Below are 22,696 nucleotides of genomic sequence, written 5' to 3'. Positions count from 1 at the left end.
AATTTAATGTTCCGCGAGGAGCGCAACATACGGGAACTGTACGTACGGTGGGAATGATTTTCCGCGTCGGCACGGCCGAGCATAGGTCCCGTGACAAATTGGCACGTGAATCGACCGAAAGACTCGCGATTTTTCTAATTTCGAGCCGCGGAATTTCAACATAAATCACGGTGCGTTCGCGCCCAGCGAGTCTGCAAAATTGCCGACATATATCTTGCAGGAAATGGCCGAATAAATCTTGCGTTTCCCTTCCACAAAAATAGGGAAAGGAGGGAAACATACCGAACGGTAGAAAGACAATATTATTAACAATGCTGTCTCAAATAATAAGTAAAGTTCGGGCAAGCACGGTACTTAAAGGTATGCCGTGTACCAAAAAATCGATTTACACGTTACAATCTAGTACAACGACTGATAAATCGTCCGAGTTGGCGTGGTAATATTCGTTTATTATAAATAACTATTAACACGTTCTCCTGCCACGTACATCATTGTTACGTGTGCTTCGCTTCGTTCATTGCTTAGGAATCCATGCAATAGTATACGTTACATCGGAGCATTTTTATCCAGTTACTTCGGAATTACAAACATTTACTTTTAATGCGATACAATTACTCGTGTGACGATTATTTACAGACAAAACGATCATTGACACTGGCGGCGTAATTTTTCAACCAGTAATTTTACAGCTAAACCGTAATTATTCGCTGACAAAGAAAGGGAAATACTAGTTGATACAAGTAGAAATCCGCGTCGCGACGATCGCGTTACGTGGAGACTCGCGCCGGTCCAGAGATTCGCTGCGCTGCATTGGCGGTGCGTCGCGGCCGCCGGTGATGGCATCATCGGTTCACGTGAATTATCGTGTCAAAATGCAACAAATGGTGCTTCGGATCATCCGAATGTCCAATGTTTTTGTTCATTTCTCTGCAATCAAATGTTGGACCGTGTACAACTCACTTTTACCCTTCTTCGTTTGCTATCGAGCGGCGCTACTCGTGTCGATTAAAAAGAAACAAAAAAAAGAAGGAACATAGGAATAAAGAAACAAGAATTCGATGGGAAGAAAACTCGAACGCGTAATCGTTCTATAGCGTAATTCTCGAATCCATTTAGAGAGGCCACTTCGTTGATGCGTCTTGTCCCGATGCGTCCGTCGAAAGGAATTCATTGGTGAAAGATAAGCGATCGGTTTCAAGCCAAACACGTTCCTACTCTTATTTCTCGTAAAAAATACAGCGCGGATCGTGATCGATACCAGCACGATAAATATTAAATCACACTCCGCACACGTATCAACTGCTAACTGCATCATGCGTTATGGAGCAATTTTTTGCATCGTTTTCTATTCGCGGAATCGTGTGCAATGCGACGTTGAGCTAAACGGCTGAGTCAAGTTTGTACACTGAAACGAGCTTTGGATTCGAATAAAATAAAATAAACGGTAACGTAATCGCCAGCAATAATGGAAACTAAACGTCAAACAATGTACTCGAGATATTCTTTGATTCGATTGTGTTTGTTCGTGCGATATCGCGATCGTTTCTTGACAACTAACGAATTTTGCCTCGTTGTTGTATACAGTGTAACGTCACTTTAAAATCGTCCCGTTCGCTGTTCGTGTGTTCTCTTCATTTAAAATCGATCGCATTGCGAGTAGAGGGTACCGGCTACATAAACGAGGAACACGTACAATAAATATCGAATAACAGTTGTTACTTATAGTAATACGAAGTAGTAGAATGCAGCATACATATAGCATAGCAGCAGCCACAGATAGTATCTACTACATACGAGTTTGTCACATTCATACTAACTTTTTATAATCGTCGGCTAGATCTCACGCTCCCCTTCTTTCTATCCAATTCAGTCTCTCTACTTTCTCTCTCTCTCTGTCTCTCTCTTTCTCTCTGTCTCCATATCTTCTACCTTCACACGTGCACACTTTTTGTCTTTACACGTTTTGCTCGCAATCAATCGCACTTCTCTTACTATGTGTCCTCTCCATCGCGCTTCTACACGCACGCACGAAAACGCAACACACAGCAGCAGCAACAGCAGCAGATAGAGACAGATAGATAGATAGATAGAGACAGACAGACAGACAGGACAGACAGCACGCACACCCACACGCACACCACACATACATTTATTTCCTAAATCCCTCCTGATTCATCTTCCTCATCGATATCGTCGTTCGTTTAACCGAAAACGTTACTATAACCTTTCATTCGATTAATCATCCGTCAATCATCTGAAATTCGACACGGTAATAAAATTCTCCGCCACCCTCGGTCAGTCTGTTATTTGTCCGTCATAACACAAACAATATAGACTTTTCAAAATGTCCAACAATGTCTATTAACATCCGGTAGCTATTCACACACTTTTGAAACCATCTTCTCCATCTCAACGTCCGTATCGATATCGTGGAGAACGTGATTGCTGGCACTGGCGTTGTTCATAGAAACAATAGAATTACCTATCGGTGCGGATAGTATAGTGGTCGGGGGTGCCGTCGAGGTCGGTGGCGTGTTCAGGGTGTCCAGGTTGCCGGACAACTCAATGGGCGAGCCTGGAGAGGCAAGTGGCTCTACCAGGTCTTCTAAACCCTCGGGAGTTGGCAGTTTGTTCAACTCTTCTCTCAATAATCTATAGTGCGTCTGAAACATGTATACCCAATTATAAACTTTTCATGTAGGAAAATTCGACAATGCAATGTTTGGTCGAGTTACTTACCCTTAAAGCTAAAGCGTTCAGGGAAAGGGTGCGGCCAAACCTACGATCTGACCCATGCATTTCCATATCCCTTATCCATCCCTCTAATTGTGCGACGATTTCATGTCTCTTTATCCAAAAGTGAGTATATATAATCTATAACGTTTCAGAATATATGTACGTGTAAACGAAATTGTTTATTAAAAAGGAGAAAACGTGTCGACTATTGCGCAATGTGATTACCTCCTTGAAACAGGGGCATGGATTACGAATTTGATCAAGCATCGCCCATTTTGCGGTAGCCTGACAAATATTTGCATTGTACTCTTGACTAGATTGAGCTCCGCTTGTCGTGCCTCGTGACCGTTCATACCCTGGTTCGTTGAAGTACGGCTCCGATACCAGAATCAGCGACTGTATCGAGACTAAGACCTGTTTTTTTTTTTTTAAATAAATGATACTTAATACTTGCTTAAACTATATACAACAGAAAATCATAATCCCGCTGTTCTAATACTATTCACCTGAAGGAAACTACTAGTATGCGCGTTCCATTTTTCTTCGGGACGTCCGTGCCAAGTATTTAAAATACTCAGACAGATCTTTCCATCGTTGTACAAATTAGGATTGAATCGCACTGTATGCCGACCAGTGGTTTCGAGGTTTATTAACATAGGACTGTTAGGATAATCCGGAGGGAAGTACACGTCGAATTCGAAACATCCGTTCGCGTACGGTGTCTCCGCTGGTCCTGTTATCAAAACCTAAAACGAAACGTAAAAAAGCGTTTTCCAAAGTCTAAACAGTGCTAAATGTATTTTAATTTAAGCTCGACGCCATAAATCAAATGCATACCTTCATCACGTCTAATCTGTCCGCATCACACCTAACAAATACGCTACTACTATATGACAAAGGTAATGCTGTAGAAAGGGTGACAGCCTCTTGTGCCAATCGCTTAACCCTGGTAGGATGACTCCTCTCGCCGGCTGCTCTCATGTTAGATTCGAAATGATACGAAACGGCGAATTTATATCCACCAGACTCTGGGTTCTCAGTAATCATTTCGAACGTATCTATAATTTCAGATAAGCAGACATGAAATCATACTGAGTCGGTAATCAAAGGGAAAAAGACTTCAGAGGTGAGCCCTGACAGAGTCATATTGTTCTTACCAAATTGCAGATTCTTCATAACTTCCAAGTATCGTTGTTCGACTGAGCGTAGTGGTAATTCTGGTCCTGTCGGGCTGGGTCCAGGCATATCTTCCTCCATCCCTGACAATCTTGCTGTAGCATTTTGTACTATGGTAGCGCTCTCCTGAATGTCAGGGATCAACGTAGCTAAACCTTCATCCTGTTCGGTGTCATCCGGATATTTGAATAACGTCTTCGACTTGTTGCCCCTTGTACGATTGATCTTGTGGACGTATATGTCCACACAAACCTTCATACTAGACAAAAGGGACACTACGGATGGTTCGCTAGACTTCCCGCCCTTCGGTAGCAAAAGCGGAGCCAACTGATTCGAACGAGCCATAGCTCGGAGTAGTTGCAATACCGCACGGTACAAAGGTATGTGCCTGGCCATATCAAGCACCGAGTCATTTCTTAAATACGAGGACAAAGCCGGCAGCAAACACGACAGAGCTAACAAGTCGGGAAAAGGTGCCGGTAATTCCCTCTGCTTTTGGCCACCCGGCCCTATGTAACTGGCAAGGACCTCCAATAATACTGTAACATGTTCCTCTTCGGACCTTTGCCGCAGCAAAGCTTGTTCGATGTTCCACGATTGTTGGGTGGAACCGGTACCGAATCCAGTACCCTTTGCCCAGTACAAATGCGAATTATCGTCGCTACGTCCTGCTTCGCCCTGACTGCCGTTTGTTTTTGGATCTGTATTCTCGTTTTGAGTTGCCTGATGAGTGAAAATCGCCAGACAGTTCAATAGAAGCAGCATGGCGCCAACTTCGATGGTTGTCTTGCGCAAGAGAAGACCATCGTCGGTGGTCGGCGGCGTGGCGTCAAGTACTTGTCTTAATACTTGAAATGGCAAGGTCGGCAACGAGGCGGCCCACGGGGATGTTAACACGTCCCCACCTTCACCGTCGTCCGATACCCCTAAGGCAAGACGCAGTAGACACTGTGCACGTTTTCGGTGTCTCAGTAGTACTTCCGCGTAACCCGGAAGTCTAAGGAACAAGCCAAAGGCAACGAGGGAATGTGGAGGCACATAGGGCGCGGGAGACGATGTTTGTGGAGACGAATTGCTTCCGCCTTCTTCTATGATTTCGAACATGTCATCGCTGCCTTCTAGTTTAACCCAGTCCGCGTATGTCTGCTCTGGTGACGGGGTCTTCTCAGTTACCGGCGGTGGTCTTCTAGAATCTGGATACACCAAAGGCAAGTGTCGTGCTAATACCGCCAAACCACCGCCGGCGCTGAACACACCTAACGAGCTCTCTATACTCCTGTAGTTTAACAAATCGATCTCATTTTGTTTCGTTAGGTCGTCTGAAAAAAAAATATACAAGATAACTTACGTGTACTTGGTTCTGTTCAGTGTAGATTCTTTGAATAATTTAGTCTTGTTAGAATACCTTTTGGATCTTGATTGCGTTGACGTAATATGAGATGCAGACAAGGTTCTGACAATGATATTCCACTGTCTTCGGCAATAGCTAGCAGCTGAGCTATGGTCAATCTTGGTGGTAACGGAATATTTGGTCGTGACGCGTGTATCAGATATTGGTGATTAGCGGAACTACTAGGATTCTGTTGCACGTTATTGCTCGACGGTTTGTTTGTACTAGACGATCCATCTGTCGATGTTTACTACATGAGCACCGCAATAAAAGAGCTTAGAAGACAGCAATCCGTATGACAACTTACCAGAATTCATTCTGGACTTTCTGACAGTAGGACCACGTGCCTGTGATCTGTTTGACGCTTCTTTGGCCCTTTTGTCCTTCGCTGTATTTCCCGCGGCAACGCTAAGTGTATCAACTATAAAGGCCATGCCGGACTCCCAAAGCTCTCTAGATCGATTACTGCTCGATCCAGTTTCATTAGCCTTATATGTATTTGGTAGCAAGAGAAGAAGCCAAGTGCCTTCGAACAAATACACAAGGTTAACTGTTTATTCGAACATTGATTATTGCGCCATGAAATATAAACTTACCCGATACTTGTTGTAATATATCCGCTACAGTTGATTGCGTGGACATGTACAATAGCTGATGATAATGGCCAAGCGGATGAGCCGGATGTGGCGGCATAGATGGCATACTGTAATTGGCCGCCGTATTCGAAACTTTCACGGGTGCTTCCGAAGTCACGGACACCAACACCTTTTCACCCTCCAGCAATAATTGCAGAATCAACCGTCTCGTGAAACCCGAAATTCCGTGAAGGTATCGCGCATCTATGCAAAAAGACAACGTGAATATATTAAGTGAATAAAATCTGTAACTGTTCTCGAAAATAAATGGAAGAAAATTACTAGAAGTTGTTCGTTGTTGAGAAATAACATCGGTCAATAGTTTAGCCAGTAGTTTTTGATTCTCAAGGTGGCACCAACAACACCTGGATAAGAACTTGATCATGGCACTTTCCAACGAGGCATACGAGATGCTCGTCTTAGAACATCTACAAGACCATACAGAAACATTTGTAGTGTCTAAATCCACTTGCTATAATGTTGATTTCTGTAGTTATCTACCTTGATGAAGATACAGATGGACTCTCTACAGGTCGATTGCTAAGGAGTGAAAGAAGAGGTAACCAAAAGCCACGGCCCTCTTTCCCAAGCCAATCGCGCATTCTACCTTCCGAGCATACCAGGGTCAAGAACTCTAATACAATCGCTATGCTTTCTGGCTCCGTCAAACATAAACCATCTAAGCAATAATCATCGTTATGTTATTAACAGAGAGACTATAGAAATCAATCATGAAAAAGTATTTACTGAAAATAGAACCGTTTACCGAAATGATTATTCGACTGCGTAGACGTTTCGCCAGCTTTATCGCTATCTGTTAAGTGTGTACCGCCTACGGAATTGCTTTGGCAATAACCCTCTGATGGTGATCTTTTACTTTGTTGCTGTAGTCGCTTTGACTCCTCCAAGGCACAAAAATCTACAGATGAGACACAGTGTTTGTTAGCAATCGTAGCGTATCTTTTTAATATAGTTCTTTCAACGTCTTACCAGTGATCGATGCGATTAACAGAGCAGGAAGCCCAGAGTCGATCAGCTGTTGAATACCCGGCGGGGATCGTGCTGCTGCAGCAACAGTAAGTAACTGTCCCTCTGTCAAATTCAACCGCTTATACTCGGACAATACGTAACGACAGTACCATTCCTCGCCACTAATTTCACTCTTTCTATCATCAGTCTGTCCATCTCTTTCCTTCCTATCGTCAGATATAGACGCAGAGTGATCCGTTGCTAGGTTAGGTACCAAAATTTGTACCCTTTGTAGAAGCAAAGGGAAAAGTGTCGGTCTCACGTAGCAGAATGCACAAAGAGCAGAATCAATCGCCTGTTTCAAAGCCGAACCCGTATCCAATGTCAGAGTCCACTGATACAAAGCGCTGTAGAAAGAATATTTTGAACTTAAATTTCTACAATATGTTACTGATATACGTGGTAATGTCGAACAACAACCAGACATACTTGAAAAGCTCGTCCGTTAACAATGCCTGCAGATCGTAGTTGAGATTCTGCTGTTGATGGGCTTTCCATATAATGGAAGACACACAGTGTATATACACAGCGGGCGGGCTGATGGCGTTAGGACCATTGCTGAGCCGTGAAGCTCCATTCAAAGCTGAAGCTTGAAGCCACGAAAGCACCGCGATAATGCGGGCTTCAGTGGACGAGTCTTGAATGGTACAGAGTTGTTTAAGCAATTCTACAACCAACTGAACTGTCGAAGTCTCTTGAGTAGCCACGGCACCTGTAAAAGTGTCAGAATTTGTTCAATATTTATATGTCCAAATATATGTTTTCACAAGGAAAATGGAGTTTCTTTCCAGTGGAAAAGCAGTTTTCACCTTTGAAAAAAGGAGTGGATCTGTTGTTCAGTAAGAGGCCAATCAGGCGTAATCCAAGCTCTCGAGAGTGTAAGCCTAGTCGGAATAAAACTGTCTCCAAATTCGGAGTAAAAAGAGACGGTGCTGAGAGTAACAAGAGGTTACAGCATGCCTCCACCAATCCTTCGACTGACGCCGCAGAATTTAGCACCTTCACAGCAAGATTGCTGTTCAACGCGCTTAAAAACAGGCACTGATGCAGCAATCGTAACCAACCCGAGCTGAAGAGATACAACAGTATATGTACAAACGATCATCTTTTAGACACTCGTACTATACTAATGATTAACATTCTAACGAGCTATACTTAAAACGAATGAAAGAAATTACCTCGTCTTTGTCAATTGTTTCTTGTCTATGGTGTCGTGACTCGTTTTTATTTCACCGAACGCCGTTGTACCTAACAGTCTAATCTGACTTAAACTTATGTTCGTTGAATCGCGTGGTTTGTATAATCGCACTAACACAGAAGTAGCTACTTCCGGTTGTGATAGCGTGATACATATAAACGTCAATCCTGCCGTTGGCATTGGTGGACAAACAGGTGTCAAGGGGCTGTTACTTTCACGTGAAACTTCAATGGCTACAGCTGACGGGCATGCTAGAAACACGAAATACATTTACGGTGAGAAATACACAAGTTGCCTGGTATTGTCACGTCGTTATACATATACACGGAATACTAATTCATCTTACTGGCTAGCGACGTGACATGCGGCTGCAACTCGACCTTCCTTAACAATACAGCACAGGGTAAAGTAATCGTAAGTTCCACCCATGCCTCGTCAGGGTAGCAATGATACAACCACGCGGCTGTTCTCGCCCGTTTCTGAGGCGTGGTATTTTGTATCAGAACTTCTGCCGGTTGTGCAGTAGGGTTCAGCCAGGAGATGGTGCCCAGGGGGGCGAAATTTAACAAACCATCATCATGAGTCTCCAACGTATTAACGGATTTCTTACTGCTCGTTGAAGCCGCTGGTATAACGTTAGGGGCATTCGAGAGGTGTTCCATAACCAACGCAATCACACAGGGTGATGCAGAGCTATTATTGCCACCGTTGGTTGATTTTACTAAATTCTCGCAGAGTACTTTCACACCACCCATCGCTGTGAACATTGTCAGTGACACTTCATTGTCTAAAACCCGTAAGATATACCAGAGAAGGGGTTCGGACAACTGCATGACACCTAACTGACGATCCAGCTCTCTCTGTCCTGAGGCTGCAACATTATAGTTCAACGTGAATTTATATAATATGTATATCTAAGATTAAGAATTTCTCAATTAAACGATTCTTACAGGAAGAGAGATATTGATAGAGTGGATTGAGAACTAATGAACGATTGCTCGCTTTCTTGGTAAGCGTTGTCAAGAGTTGAAATGTCGCATCTGGGATTGAAGCCATGTCATCAAGTTCAGTCGTGGTTCCTGCTCCGGAGCTCTTGCCTAAAAGCATAGCTAAGGAAGAACCAGTACTGTAACCGAGTGCTCCTAGTAATCGCATCATGGTCGGTTCGTGTTGTAGAACTAAAAGTAAATATACAGTAATTAAGATCAGATTGAAAAATTAATAACAGATAAATCTGATTTATTCCCTCACCAGTGTCTGCAACACAGCGTACGTTAGGCTTATTGGACGAGGATTGCTGCATGCGGGACGAAGATTGCTGTTCCGCCACTTTACTTTCATCGGTCTGCGAAATGTTTATTTTCATCGGAGTATCGTTAATGTCACTCGTTGAACTGAGACCTGCATCGGAAAAATCGATTCCTGTTGCGCCGTCGGATCGACCTGCACAAGTCTATGAATAAAAAATATTAAAACATGAAAACATGTATCAACGTACAGGACACAATACAGGATAGTTTAAGCAATGAGAATACACACATTAGGCAGAGGGGTTTGAACAAGTCGACACACTAATTTGATAAGAGCCACGACTAAGGTGTCCCAGGAGGCTGGACGGCCTTGCCTCGTGTCTCCGCCTAACACACAGGCGAATAAGCCACAGAATCCGCCAGATGGATTCGCCAAATCCACAGTACTACCACATTGCGCACCGACTATATTTTAGGGGAGAAATAATTCTTGGTTATTATGTGCAAAGATTTGTAGATCCAAGATGTACAATTCTTAAAAATTACCTCCAGATCCTCTGACATAAGTAAAAACTAATACTCCGACGCATTCAGTTACACTCATTGCAGTTCCTAAATCCATATTGGCAAAGTTTAAATTCGTTAAAGAGGTGATAAGTTTATACTGTGCGTCCAACGGTCCTCGTCTCGCAGAAAGAGCTCCACCAGGTTGCACAAGCTGATAAACCACCCACAATAAGAGCTCTTTCAATGTGTTTCCTAAACAGCTACCAGGTGTAATTACATCGCACCTCATTTTCAACCTAACTAGAAAATCTTGTAGCGCTTGGCAAACAATAGGTCCAGCCTGAAAATCCCAATGTTAATTTATAAACTGTCGCGAAGACAAAAAGACTTGTCAAGAGATTATACACATACCATGATATATTGTTTATCCATAGCATTAATATTTAATCCGCTTCCAGATAGTAAACGCAGAAGCATGGGACCGAGATTCCGATCTTTTACAATGCACTTAGCCATGCCACCTAGAACACTGTCTAACGGCTGCTTACTATTTGTAGCTTCTGTAGAGTCTGCCTCTAGCGGCTGTTTACTTGCAAGTGTCAAACACTGGAGAGCAAGGCACCAAGCTCTTAAAGAAACTCCAGGATGCCTGAACGATAATTTTTATGTTATAAATAACTGAAAGGTTTCAACCAGGACACGCCATTATAAATACTTCGAATAATTTTTAAGTTGAACGCGTATCATATTTACCACGACAACGTAGATATAAGACTGGAAATCGCTGCAGAACTTAATGGTATAACAGGTGTTAATAAAGAATCAAACTGATTCGAAGAATTAGTATGCTCTGAAGAGGCATCCGTATTGAATGTTAACCACAGCTGTAGAATAAGTTCCAAGTTTGTTCCTACATTCTATGATTATAAAAAAATGTTAATTATGAATTAACAGAAAATTGTCTAAATAGATTATTTTGTTTTCGTTAGATGATTCACCTGTAAATATAAGTCCGTGAATATTTTATCAAAACATCTGGTTAACATTAATAAACTGGAAGCTGTAGTGTCTCTGGATGACGGTTGTTGCGAATAACGATTGGACTCTGTTGGAACCTTTTGAGGAAAATTACATCAATGATTTCATGTAGAATATACATTATTCTGAAAATCAAACGCAAACAGCGTCAACTTACATGCATCGTGGCGTTTATACTTTGAGGTAAATTGTACATGCCGAAAGTAGACAATAACCTTAACGGCACCTCTATTCCCATTTCTAATCCATACTCTAATCTTGCATCCATTGCCAAAGAAATACTGCAAAAATATACAAATAATCGTTTTCTCTTGAATCACGGTCTAATCTTTATGGATAACATGTAAGAAATACCTAGAACTAGCCGGAGTCTTGGATACTGGGTTGCCTTTCTTTAACAAGTTCCTACCACGTTCTAATATATCTTCCAAGAAATCTTCGACCTCGCTATCATCGGATTCCAACAGAGAAGGAAGAAACCCATTAGACTTTGACGTCGAAGCGGTTGCCGAAGGTACCACTATACTGTCTTGGGTATCTTCTTCCCCGTCGACTGCTGTAAATTCTTCATCGTTGTTAAGAGTAACCGTAGCACTGCTTGTTCCAGCTACGCCAACACATTCCTCATCGGTAGTTCGGCTTTTTTCAGTCACAAGAGGCTCAAAGGTCTCCTCCGATGATCTTCCTTCAAACGTAGAGCACGTTTTTGGAAATACAAGTTAAATATGTAGTAGTAGTAATAGTAATAGTCGTAGCAGTGGAAATAATAGTATTAGTAGTAGTAGTAATAATAAGAAAAGTAGAAAAGAAGGAAAAAAAATAAAGAAAATCCAAATGATGCATAACAGAATTATTTCTTAATATAATATGTAACAAGAAGTTTTCTGTACCTTCTAATAAATCCTGTAAGAGACACGAGACCGCATGCGATGTCCAAGCAGCGTCAGAGGTACCCGTCGCCAATCTGACTAACTTTAAGAGCTGTTCTTCGCTCATGAGCTCGCACAAGCTAATTGCAGGACGTGTAGATATCACTAGCCTAGCGACTACCTATAAGGCATAAATTTGACAGTTCAAAAAAAGCACGAACGATACAGCTACATGTTGAGTCGCGATACACTTCTACAGGCTGACAGAGGGACAAATAATACAACGTATACAGACAAGAAACGGCTGGTCGAAATTTATTTACCTTACAAGCTAACAAGAACATGTCCACGTTAGCAGAATTGCACAAAATGAGAGCAATAAGTCCACGGGCCACTGGCAGAACATGTTGATGGGACAAGTTAGATATATACTCAACGTCCAAATCCATTACTTCTGGTTTACTGGAACTATTAAAATGTATCGGAAGATGTTAATGGCTGCTAGATGTTCAAAAAGTATAATGAAAATTCTTACGCTACCAACCTTGTGTTAGCCTGTGGTGGGATTCGTGAAGTTCGTGTAGAATGTGGCGTATCATTCCTCCGAACCATCAAAAGATCTTTGAAATGCCTCGCAGTGTAATGTTTTTTGTAATAGCGCTCTTGCGACTTCATTGTTGCTTCCATCTTACTACATAACGAAGCGGTGTACAAGGAGAGATTTTCCCAACCCTATAATATACTCTCATTTAATGATTGCCGTATTCCTTCCCCGCTATTGTAATACTGTGAACAGAATAAATTTTTACCTGCGACGACGGATGAAACGCTTTCTTTGCTTGTTCGAGCTCCTGAATCTGTTGGTTATGCTGCATTATACGCTTCTGTAACTTTTTCCGGTAAGTACAGGGAGCTGCAGACTGATTGGCACTGCCATACTTTCTTTGCATTACAGACTCCCCTTGTATGAACTCCCATCGAGATGAAAATCCTTCCAAACGAAATTTTTTGGTATTAAAATCTTAGAAATCATTGTAGTATTTTAACGAAAGATGCGTAAAATATGTACCTTGATTTTTAATTTTGTCGCTACTCCCTTCGGAACAAGGGGGTGGAATGGCTACGGTGTCTAAGCAGACTGACAAAAAGAGTAGCACCCAGCCAATGAGTGTTACATCCAGACGATTTGCATTAGACGTTTGAGGAGTCGATAATGGTGCCAATAATTTTCCTAAAGTGCGAACCATAGCGTCTATCACTGAAGATCTATTGACACCAGCGATCAATGATTTACGTCCAAGGAATGTTAATAAAATAAATACTCTGAAAATAAATAACAAATCGGTAACTGTTTCCCATTACACTTTTGGACTTTGATTGTTTAGAAACGATAAAGTTCGCAGTGTACCTATCCTGAGGAAATATGTGCGTGGACGAGGACGAGTACAAATTGATCAAAGTGTTGGACAGAAAATTACCCCACCAGGGTTGATGACCAGCCATACGCGCTAAAAGTGCAACAACGTGTAGCTGCAAGCGTGGAGCTGGTGTAACAACACAAATCGAGTGGAATAATTTTTCACACACTGTCGGCGTGAAAACATCACATATCGACATCGGGATCTATAGAAAATGTAATGTTCATCTTAAATTCTATTAGGACAATCGTGATACTAAAAAAGAAGAGAAACACGTACACTGGGCACAGGTCCGACTTCATAAACTGTATATAAAAGAATATCAAGTAAATTCTCTCCTAAAACTCGTAATTTGTCAGTGGGTGCATTTGCCAGAAGCACTGACGGTACATTCTGAGAACCTTTCCAGGATTCCAAACGTCTCCATACACTACGTACAACATTCAACTGATGTTGGAACATTATGCACTCCTGTAACATTGGACATGCGCATAGTGTTCATTTAAATCTCAGTTCATTTACCTGATGTTTACAGTTCAACTTACTTGATAAGTTGCCAATATTTTAGCAGACGGTTGCTCTTTATTTACATTGGAAATTTTATTGTAGCAGAGGTAGTGCTGCATGTGCATAAAATTAGTGGTTTCCGAACATAACAGCGGATCTAGTAGGCTCTTTAATCTTTCAGTGGCTAAGCTAAATCTAAAACAACAATTACATATCGACAGTTATGTATACGATATATGTTCGTAACAACTGAAGATTATGATGCGTCTGTAAACTACCTGCACTGAACATCTTCCGCAAGAGCAGACAAAATGTTGCACTGCGTATCGATCGTGGATTGTATAGAGGGATCGAAATTATCAAAACCTGACACAGTGTTCAATTCTGCATAGTCTTCTCCTGGTAAAACTACCATGTGTCCATAGAACGTTCCTAACGGTATTTTACACATCGTTGGAGACATACCATACCGACCTATGGTGGTAATCTACAAACAAACGCAAATATAACACCACTGACATCAATACTCTGTATAGAATTGTAAAAAAAATTGGCATGCTATAATATTGTACCTTAAGGAATCTGCACACAGGTGGTGGCTGAAGATCACACACAACTAATGGCTCATTCCCAATATCAGTAGCTACAATGAGTCGCGTACCATCAACTTCTTCACTTTTCGTCCATATATCTATTGATAACGATGCTAAATCACTACAAGAAGGAATTATCAAATCGGTAAGTAGTATAGGCGATCCAAAATCAAGGATGACGAAACGGCGTGCACCAGAATGCATTCGGTCTACCACCAATGCCTGCTGAGGCGGCCAACACAATAATCTTCCCCATGGAAACGTGATATCTTCTCGCTGTAACGTGTACACACGATAATTATTAAATGATCGGAGATTTCGAATCCGTTGTCTATCAAATATCTACTTTGTTTCTACTCTGTCGTCAAGTGACGATATGGTAAATGTAACAGATACGTAGGAATACAGAAAGAATATTCGATTCTACGAAACAGTACCTCGGAACAAAATTCTCCATTATTTATAGAACGCTCGTGAACACGACAATAAAAGCATTAAACAGAAACAAACGCTACACGGTTCGTTCGATTGAATCAAGAAAGCCAGTATGTGAAAGAAAAATAAGGTGTCTCGTTTACAAATTTAAACAGATGGAACAAAGTATAGGCAGTTTTGTATCTTCAAAACATATACTCGTGTGTCGAACCCGAAATAATTGTGGCAGTGTTAAAACTTTAATTGCATAAGTAATTTGTTATCGACTGTTTTCAGGTCAGAACCCCGTGAGTTCACTAGATCTTGCGAACAAAACTCAGCATAACGCGGTATATGATACAGTAAAATGATCACGTTAGAATGACATCGAGATTGAAATACACGATATGAGACAGTTCCAAAGTCCGTCATGCAACTTGCATTTTGTGCGTCTAACTCTGTGTAGCCAAACATCAATAAAAAAAATCGTGTAAGAACTCAGTTGTAAACAGCGTATTAATAAAGCCATAAAAACATCAAATTTTTATATACTGAGAACCGAGGAACAGAAAGAAGAAAAAGAAGGTGCAACTCTCATCTGTGTAGTCTACCTTTTTAGGATTGCTGTCTTCGACTTTGTTTACGGTAGTACCGAGATTTTGTGCAGACGACTTGTCTTTCGTTAAAGTAGAACTTAATATATGTGAATTAGGCATATCACTTTGTGTATCATGCCATGCCTGATTGTTCACAGACATATCGTTAGCTTCGTCACAATCTGATTGATTATCAGGTGTGAATATCAATTGTGGAGCTGGCTTCTTTATCGCTCTTCCTGTACAGAGACTAAGCAGATCGCTTAATATAGGTGTTGACTTAGCCTGAACATCTGGTCCTAGTGATCCAGCATCCAAATTCTACAATGTACAATGATTTCTATCTGGATTATGTTTCTTCTATCAGAAAAAACATCTATACCATATATATATATATATGTATATGTGTGTTCTACCGTACAACAATAAATGACCACGAAACAGCTTTTGCCATTTTGAATTATAAAACAGAAACCATACAAACTGCCTGTTCTATTTTACTATGAGTCAGGATTTTTTTTTCAGATAAGTAACAATCTTATTTTGTCCTCACACAGACTGATCATGCTCCGTGAAATCGTTTCGATTAAGAGTCTAACGAAAAAAGAACAAAGGAGAAACAGAAGAAATAGAAGAACGTTCGATGCACTAATCATACGAAAGAAAAGAAAAAACTACCGGGTAGTGTGATTGGAAAACTTACGTAAGTATGATGAATGGTTTTGATGTCAGGTACGCCATTGTTGTTCGTAACTGTGCTATCATAATGCGGAGCTCCGACATTATTGGTACTCATGCACGGTTCAATCTTTTCCATTTTGGTACCATTAGAGACAGCATGACAAGAAAAGTGAAGCGGCTCAACCTGTGCCAAAAATGTTTCTCGTGAAACATCACTCACGCATTCTAATTTCTTAAAGTAACAATGCATTACCTCCAAGAGTCCCTTCATATTATGATTAGCAAATAAAGCGTTTAATTTGCTAGGCACCACCAGTTCGCTAGCTGGATGTGTAGGCAATGTAAGTAGGTCCCTCAAATCAATAGCATCCTGAGAAAATACGAAACTAGACGAAGTAGTTGGTGGCACAGCCTGTTCGTTGGACACAGCTGCTCCGAAAGTGGAAGGTATTGGACTATACTTTGGTGGCATCGGCGGATCCAAATCGAAAAGTTCTGTTTCAAACGGTGTATTATACAAACCGAACCTGCGAGACAATATTATTTAATTCGTTGACATTATACAAGGAGTTTATACGAATACAAAATAATATGTTAAAACGGCTCAATTATTATACCTCGTTGCGAGTAATAAATGATAAGGATTTACTCGATTTGATATTTCAGCGGCTATTTGTTGTGTTAAATTAACACACTGTTGAGCAATACTGTGATCTCGATCTAACGGTAAGATTTTAGTAATTAATAGTTGTAACCATCGCAATGAGCCAGCCCATTGAACCTCTACGATCGACGGTAACAGTTTCACCAACACAGAAACCAAAGTTTCGTTGAAAAAATTGAACGGGGGATGGTCTGAATTATCAAATTCCCTGAAAGCAATGTTATAACGTTAATAACAAGTCGATTTCTCGGAAATATTCATTCCACTTACCCAGCTAATACTGTGTCGTTAACGTACCTGCTGCAAAGCATAACTAATTTTATACATTTGTGCGCTACACTTCGACCAGCATGCAAAAGACAATGTTTTAACAAACTAGGTAACCATGCTTGGACCGAACGAATTGTTTTTATTTGAAATGATATTATTTTGGTGTTATTTTGGTTGCTGCGTAGCCTCGTTAATCTAATGGTGGTTATCCATATAAGAATATCTAGCGCAAGGGACTGTGTAATGGGAGACCTGTAACACAGCCAATTATAGATAAATTCTTTAACATATTTCCTTATACTGAATATGTAATTCCAATCATTAACAGTAATAGTTCGTACTTGTCAGGTGTCTCCAAACAGGCTACATTCAGTAAATTTTCAAAGCAAGTTTTAGATTCTAGCATAGCGCAACGCTGAGCTCTTTCGTTTGGTATATTAGTAGGATACACTGTTCTGACAGTAATTGATATTTCATGAATCCAATTGCATCCTAAAACAGCATTACAGAAAATTAATTACATAAATCACGAATTATATACAGCAGACCATTCATAAATATAATGTATATTCTATATTATATATATCCACATATATGTACCAATGTAACAATCTAATTTTTTACTGTTTGAACCCTCAACGAACCGCTCGGTAGTACTTCCAGGAACATGCGGTCGTACTGCTTCAACTATCCTCAACTTTTTCGAAGTAGGGGGTTTACTCGCCGACGTACTGGTTTTCGATTTTGTTGTTACCTAGAACCAACGCATATTTTTCATTCGGTATATCGCAGTTCATTACTTGTGTAATTGTTTTAATTCTTGTCCTTACGCCATCCTTCGTTGGATCAATCAAAGCCTTAATATGAACAAGAAGCGTTCTAGCTTTTGATCGAAACAGCTTCGGACTGGTCAGTGTAACACAGCCAGACCGACACGATAGATCCATGTAACGATGTAATTCGATTGGACCACATAAAATTTCTGTGTTGTGCTGTCTCTGATACTCTTCCGTCACCACAGGATTTTCCCCTTTCTGCTCGTTGCCTAAGTTAAAGTCTATTCTTTCGTCCACCGGTGTCAATGGAGACTTATGATGACCGATTCTTCTCACGTTTTGCTTTAGTAGAGTAATTTGAATTATTGGCAATTCCTGACAGACAGAATGTAAACTAAACCTCACATCGACGTGACCGATATTCCCTGATGCGCTTCGGGGAAGAGTTAACTCGAACACATGTTCGTCCCATGTGGTCCTACGTTTTAAAGTTGATACCGTCAAAAGAAACACGTATACGAGGTAAAATTATACATGAATACTTTCAAAGCATATATGCGTACCATTCATTATGCAAACGCCATATTCGTGTGTGGTGTTGTTGTGGGTGACGACGTTGCTTTTGACCCTGCATCATTTCGTTCCAACACGGCGGAACAGTAGCACCATATGCGGGGGATTGTGGGTTAAATCTTGTTAATTCATATAGAGTGCGTAAGTCCGAATGAGATAAGCTTGGTTTGTGCGCAATCAACTGATCCCTGGAAAGATAGAGTGCATTACCACTGAAAGTACACACTCTATCGGCATTATATTTAGGGGGTACTGAATCTATTCTTACTGATAGCCGGATGACGTGGATGTACTAGGAGTTGTATTTTTACTGCCGGTCTCTTTTGTTGTCATCATAATAACGTCTTCAGTGTCTTCCTGTTCCTCCGCAGAATCTTCTTCGTCACTTGTAATAAAAAATTGAAGCGCACCATCACTTGTGCACGCACACAATCTCTCTAAACCTACAAAAAAATATGATCCTGTGAACAATGTTTGTTAACACAAAAGTAGATACTGGTAATACAAACTTACTGTTGCAGTAAGCTGCGGAAACAAACTTTTTCCCTTCTACGCTTGCTTCTGTAACAGTCTCTAATGATACCAAGTTTAATACTCTGATTATACCATCCTTGCATACTAGAGCTACCTGTCCAGCAGATTCTAGAACACTTGAATCAGTATTAGGACCCTTCATTGTAATATCGGCAGGCAATGAACATTTATTCTTTCTTTGATAAGGTAAAAACACATGTTCGATGGGTGCTTGATCTGCAGGCAACTCTCGCCTTGCTATTGGCTCGGAGCAGATCTTTACGACCTGCCCGGAAAAATCCAAGGCGTACACAAGCAATATGGCATTCGCATTACTGGCGTCGTCGTGTATTTCGCCGTTTATTAATCTACCGGACTGTGTATCATGGTCCCAATACATGTAACCTTTCTGGGGAAAGAACTCGTTGTCTTCATCAATGTCCATTTGATTATTACTTGAACCCAATGAATCTGTGCTTTCTATTGTAGGACACATAGCAATATACAAATACCTCCCATCTACAGATGGCCCAACATACGTAATTTTAACATTATCAGGAGCTTCGATAGGTAAAGTTTTTATAACAACTGGTTCAGTCTTTGTTATTTTCATGATATCCAAACTCTTTTTATTCGCTGTTGTTAAATCGGATGTTGAAGCGAAGTGTTCTGGGCCACTGATAGGATTAAAATTGGCATCGAACGAGCTTGATGTTGGAGGTACTGTAATTCCAATGGGATTTGAATAGATTCCATTGGAAGACGATGCGGTCAAAGCTGTTGTTGGGAAGATACCATCGAAATGTGAACCGACTACCAAATCCGAATCAACATCCTCTATCACTGGAACTTCATACAAAAATTTGCCAAGCAAGAAATCTTGATACAGAGTTTCTTGCCGCTCCCCGTTTGAACTTGCACTAGTTCCGGTTCCGGATAACGTCTTCTTTGCTTTAGAATCCTTAGTATTATCTTCTTTAATCGGTTGCGTTGTTGTAGTTTTATGGTGAAAATCATAAAGTACTAAATAGTGCAATTTTGATGGTGTATACCTATCACCTGCCACCTTCATTATGTCTAAAGTATCACTGGCAGCACTATTTACACTGTTCATTGCACGAACAAGAGACGACGAAGGAGTTAAATCTGTCGATGTGGCCCACACATTTTCTAAAGTCCTTAACTGTGACGGGTTACTAACCGTCACTGTAACAGCACACATTACACATGGTCTAATTTTAGAGTCTGATGTTTCTACAGGTAAAAGCCCAGAAACAGAAGTGTTTGCATCCTTGTTTTGAATTTTTGGAGATCCTATCAGTGACAGTGCTGTAATTTGCACTTTATGAGAAGCTGGATGCTTGTACTCGGAAAGAGGATCTGTTTCCGTATTGAGCGTCTTTAAATACGAAGTGAAATTTCTGGTAGAACCAAACTGTATGGATTCTTTGTTATTTATTTCTTGCTCGACAGGAGCTACATAAAACGACACTTCCTTCTGCAATAACAACACGATTTATGACCGATCTTTAAAATATACAATTAATGCTTAACATTAATGCACCTTACTCACCTTTAATTGATTTGTTACATTCCATATGCTTATAAAACCACTACTGGAAGCTGTAGCTACAAGACCACTGGCATTTGTAGTGCTGAGCACATCTACAATATCGCAGGTTTCTCGTGCAGGAGCAGTGGCAAGGGTAACAGATAGAGGAACGTTTTGCGTATACTCTCCTTTAACAAAAGGACATGCAGGAGAATGCCGTTCGTGCTCTGACCAAGGTTCATCTTTTGGTTCCCAACAAACTAAACAAATATTGCACGTAAAGCACATCACCCTATCGTCGCCTGTTGCATTTGGGTGATGGTATAGACCAACCTGAGCCATCTGGTCAGGTAAAGCCCATCTAAAAAGAACAAACATTTAGTGCCCGTATTAACTTCATATTCAACAAAATAATAATAATAATGGTCATTAGAACATCATACTTGTCATTTATATGTGGCCATTTTGAAAAAGTTTCTCTGCGAACTGCTTCACTAAACATTAATGCTCTATCAACAGGACTTCCTTCTAATGCCAGGCCTGGTAGTAGGCCATTTAGTCGTTCATTAATAGCAGAAGCAATTGACAATGCTGGAATATGTCTGTTTAATCTTTTCAATTCCGTTACTAATCCTGAACACACAAGCTTCAAGGAACCATGCGGTAGTTCCAGGCATACTGTATTCCACTGTTTTTTTAAGTAAACCGAGTCAAATCAAAAAGTCATTGATTCAATCAATTCATGAAATTAAAAGTTCATAATATATACTACATTTTTCTCACTTACTTTTTGAGCCTTGATTCCCTTCCTCTGGCTTGCCTCCACTGTAAAAGTTTTACTTGCTAATTCTTGAATTACTTCTTGCACATGATCTATACCTGGTAGCTCTACACAACGTAGACACTGATATAACAAAGTAGCTTCAGAAAACAATAACTCTAGCTTTACAACATCTTCACTTCGTGATACAGTTGTTTGTAAAAGAGTATCCAAAAGGAGTACACCATTGTAATCACTACGTACTCCAAGTCCTCTTCCATCTGTATATAATACCTTATCTACACCATTTGACAAATACGTGCCTTGAAGTTTTCCATGCAATTTGCCTATAAAAATAAATATCATTACTGCAGTAATAGGCTATAAGTTTCTTTTTCTTATTTAAATAAATGAAACTTATATATTTAAGACGCATATATTTTGAAACTGTCAACAGAAACAGAAACCTAAAACATTAACATTTTTGAAGCAACGTGTCAATACATAATTCTGAAACAACAATGGATGCTATTTCAGACAAACACTGAAGCAGTGGTGGAAGACTAGTAAACTTTTGGAAACACAGATAAAAGTCGTACGTGGTCGTTTATGAGAAAAATTAGCGATTGTTTTATTATGAAAACACTTAAATGAAAAAAACTTTAGTCATGCCTGACGTTTTATACACGTATACGACCTTGACCATGAGGCGTAATTGAATCTGATGCAAAGAAATTATCAATAAACTTGATGGCGAGACAATTCGTTATCAGCAAACAAACGGATATCTCTGAAACGAAGACACATCGAAATGCTTACCCGACAATGAACTTTTTTGCAATATTACTCCTGAGTTGACATCAACTACGTATACTTGCGCACTGCCAGTGGTGATTAGTAACACATTTAGATTAGCATGATAGATTATACTTTTGCATTCGGTGTCCACGTTTAAATAACCGTCTTCCTTCAATAACCACGGGTCATCATCAGCCATTTTGCTCATACGGATTACAATTCTCAAAAAATTTGTCTAATGCACGAACATCACAAAAAAACATGGCGTACTCATCACCGCCATCTTTGAGTAGAACGTCAGCAAATCGTAGTGAAGGTGGTTAATAACTGTCAAACGATTAGTTCGATATCGACGATGTCGACCTATCGAGACAACATTTTCCGAATTTACAACGTAAGACAACGTAAGATTTTTGCGAATACTATATACAAAACAATGTCTCCCTCAAAAACATATAGTGCAGGACACAAACTTTAAAAAAATAGATGAGAGGTCCTTTGAACAAATTAGTGACGACACTACCACAGATTGGTCGATTTTGATCATTATCAATGAGAAGAAATTAATTATCCGATCAAATGGATCAGACGCGTTATAAATAAACGCGGGAACTAATGGCGGAAAATTGTCAATATTTCGCTAATTTAATGATTTCTTAACAGTCACTGACGTATGAACGATTATTAAAAGGTAGAAAAATGTGAAAGTTTAGGCACATGATTTTATATTTAAACGTTTTGCATGATTGACAG

General features: G+C 40.3%; 1 protein-coding gene across 1 annotated transcript; it reads right to left on the bottom strand.

Annotated features, from left to right (window-relative positions):
* Nucleotides 1-2,103: 2,103 nt before the first annotated feature.
* LOC107194980 (baculoviral IAP repeat-containing protein 6) lies at nt 2,104-22,216 on the bottom strand. Its single transcript, XM_015584709.1, has 51 exons — nt 21,965-22,216; nt 21,173-21,492; nt 20,829-21,073; nt 20,407-20,746; nt 18,834-20,331; nt 18,589-18,763; nt 18,311-18,508; nt 17,802-18,225; nt 17,572-17,725; nt 17,313-17,463; nt 16,999-17,223; nt 16,655-16,909; nt 16,291-16,564; nt 16,060-16,221; nt 15,372-15,677; nt 14,326-14,622; nt 14,032-14,240; nt 13,792-13,948; nt 13,526-13,717; nt 13,237-13,451; nt 12,898-13,151; nt 12,638-12,819; nt 12,373-12,560; nt 12,152-12,296; nt 11,850-12,009; nt 11,314-11,644; nt 11,117-11,240; nt 10,920-11,036; nt 10,675-10,838; nt 10,333-10,570; nt 9,961-10,261; nt 9,704-9,879; nt 9,416-9,617; nt 9,115-9,342; nt 8,511-9,035; nt 8,145-8,415; nt 7,776-8,035; nt 7,396-7,678; nt 6,928-7,313; nt 6,704-6,856; nt 6,439-6,616; nt 6,220-6,365; nt 5,899-6,141; nt 5,610-5,828; nt 5,318-5,539; nt 3,894-5,231; nt 3,574-3,794; nt 3,243-3,482; nt 2,962-3,150; nt 2,740-2,874; nt 2,104-2,663 (listed from the first exon to the last, which is right to left on the bottom strand). The coding sequence occupies exons 1-51, from the start codon at nt 22,149-22,151 to the stop codon at nt 2,376-2,378; spliced, it is 14,091 nt and encodes a 4,696-aa protein (XP_015440195.1). The 5' UTR covers nt 22,152-22,216; the 3' UTR covers nt 2,104-2,375.
* Nucleotides 22,217-22,696: the final 480 nt, after the last annotated feature.

The sequence above is a fragment of the Dufourea novaeangliae genome, unplaced genomic scaffold (genome assembly GCF_001272555.1).
Source record: "Dufourea novaeangliae isolate 0120121106 unplaced genomic scaffold, ASM127255v1 scaffold8, whole genome shotgun sequence".
Lineage (NCBI taxonomy): Eukaryota > Metazoa > Arthropoda > Insecta > Hymenoptera > Halictidae > Dufourea > Dufourea novaeangliae.
This window is presented reverse-complemented; position numbering and strand designations above follow the sequence as displayed.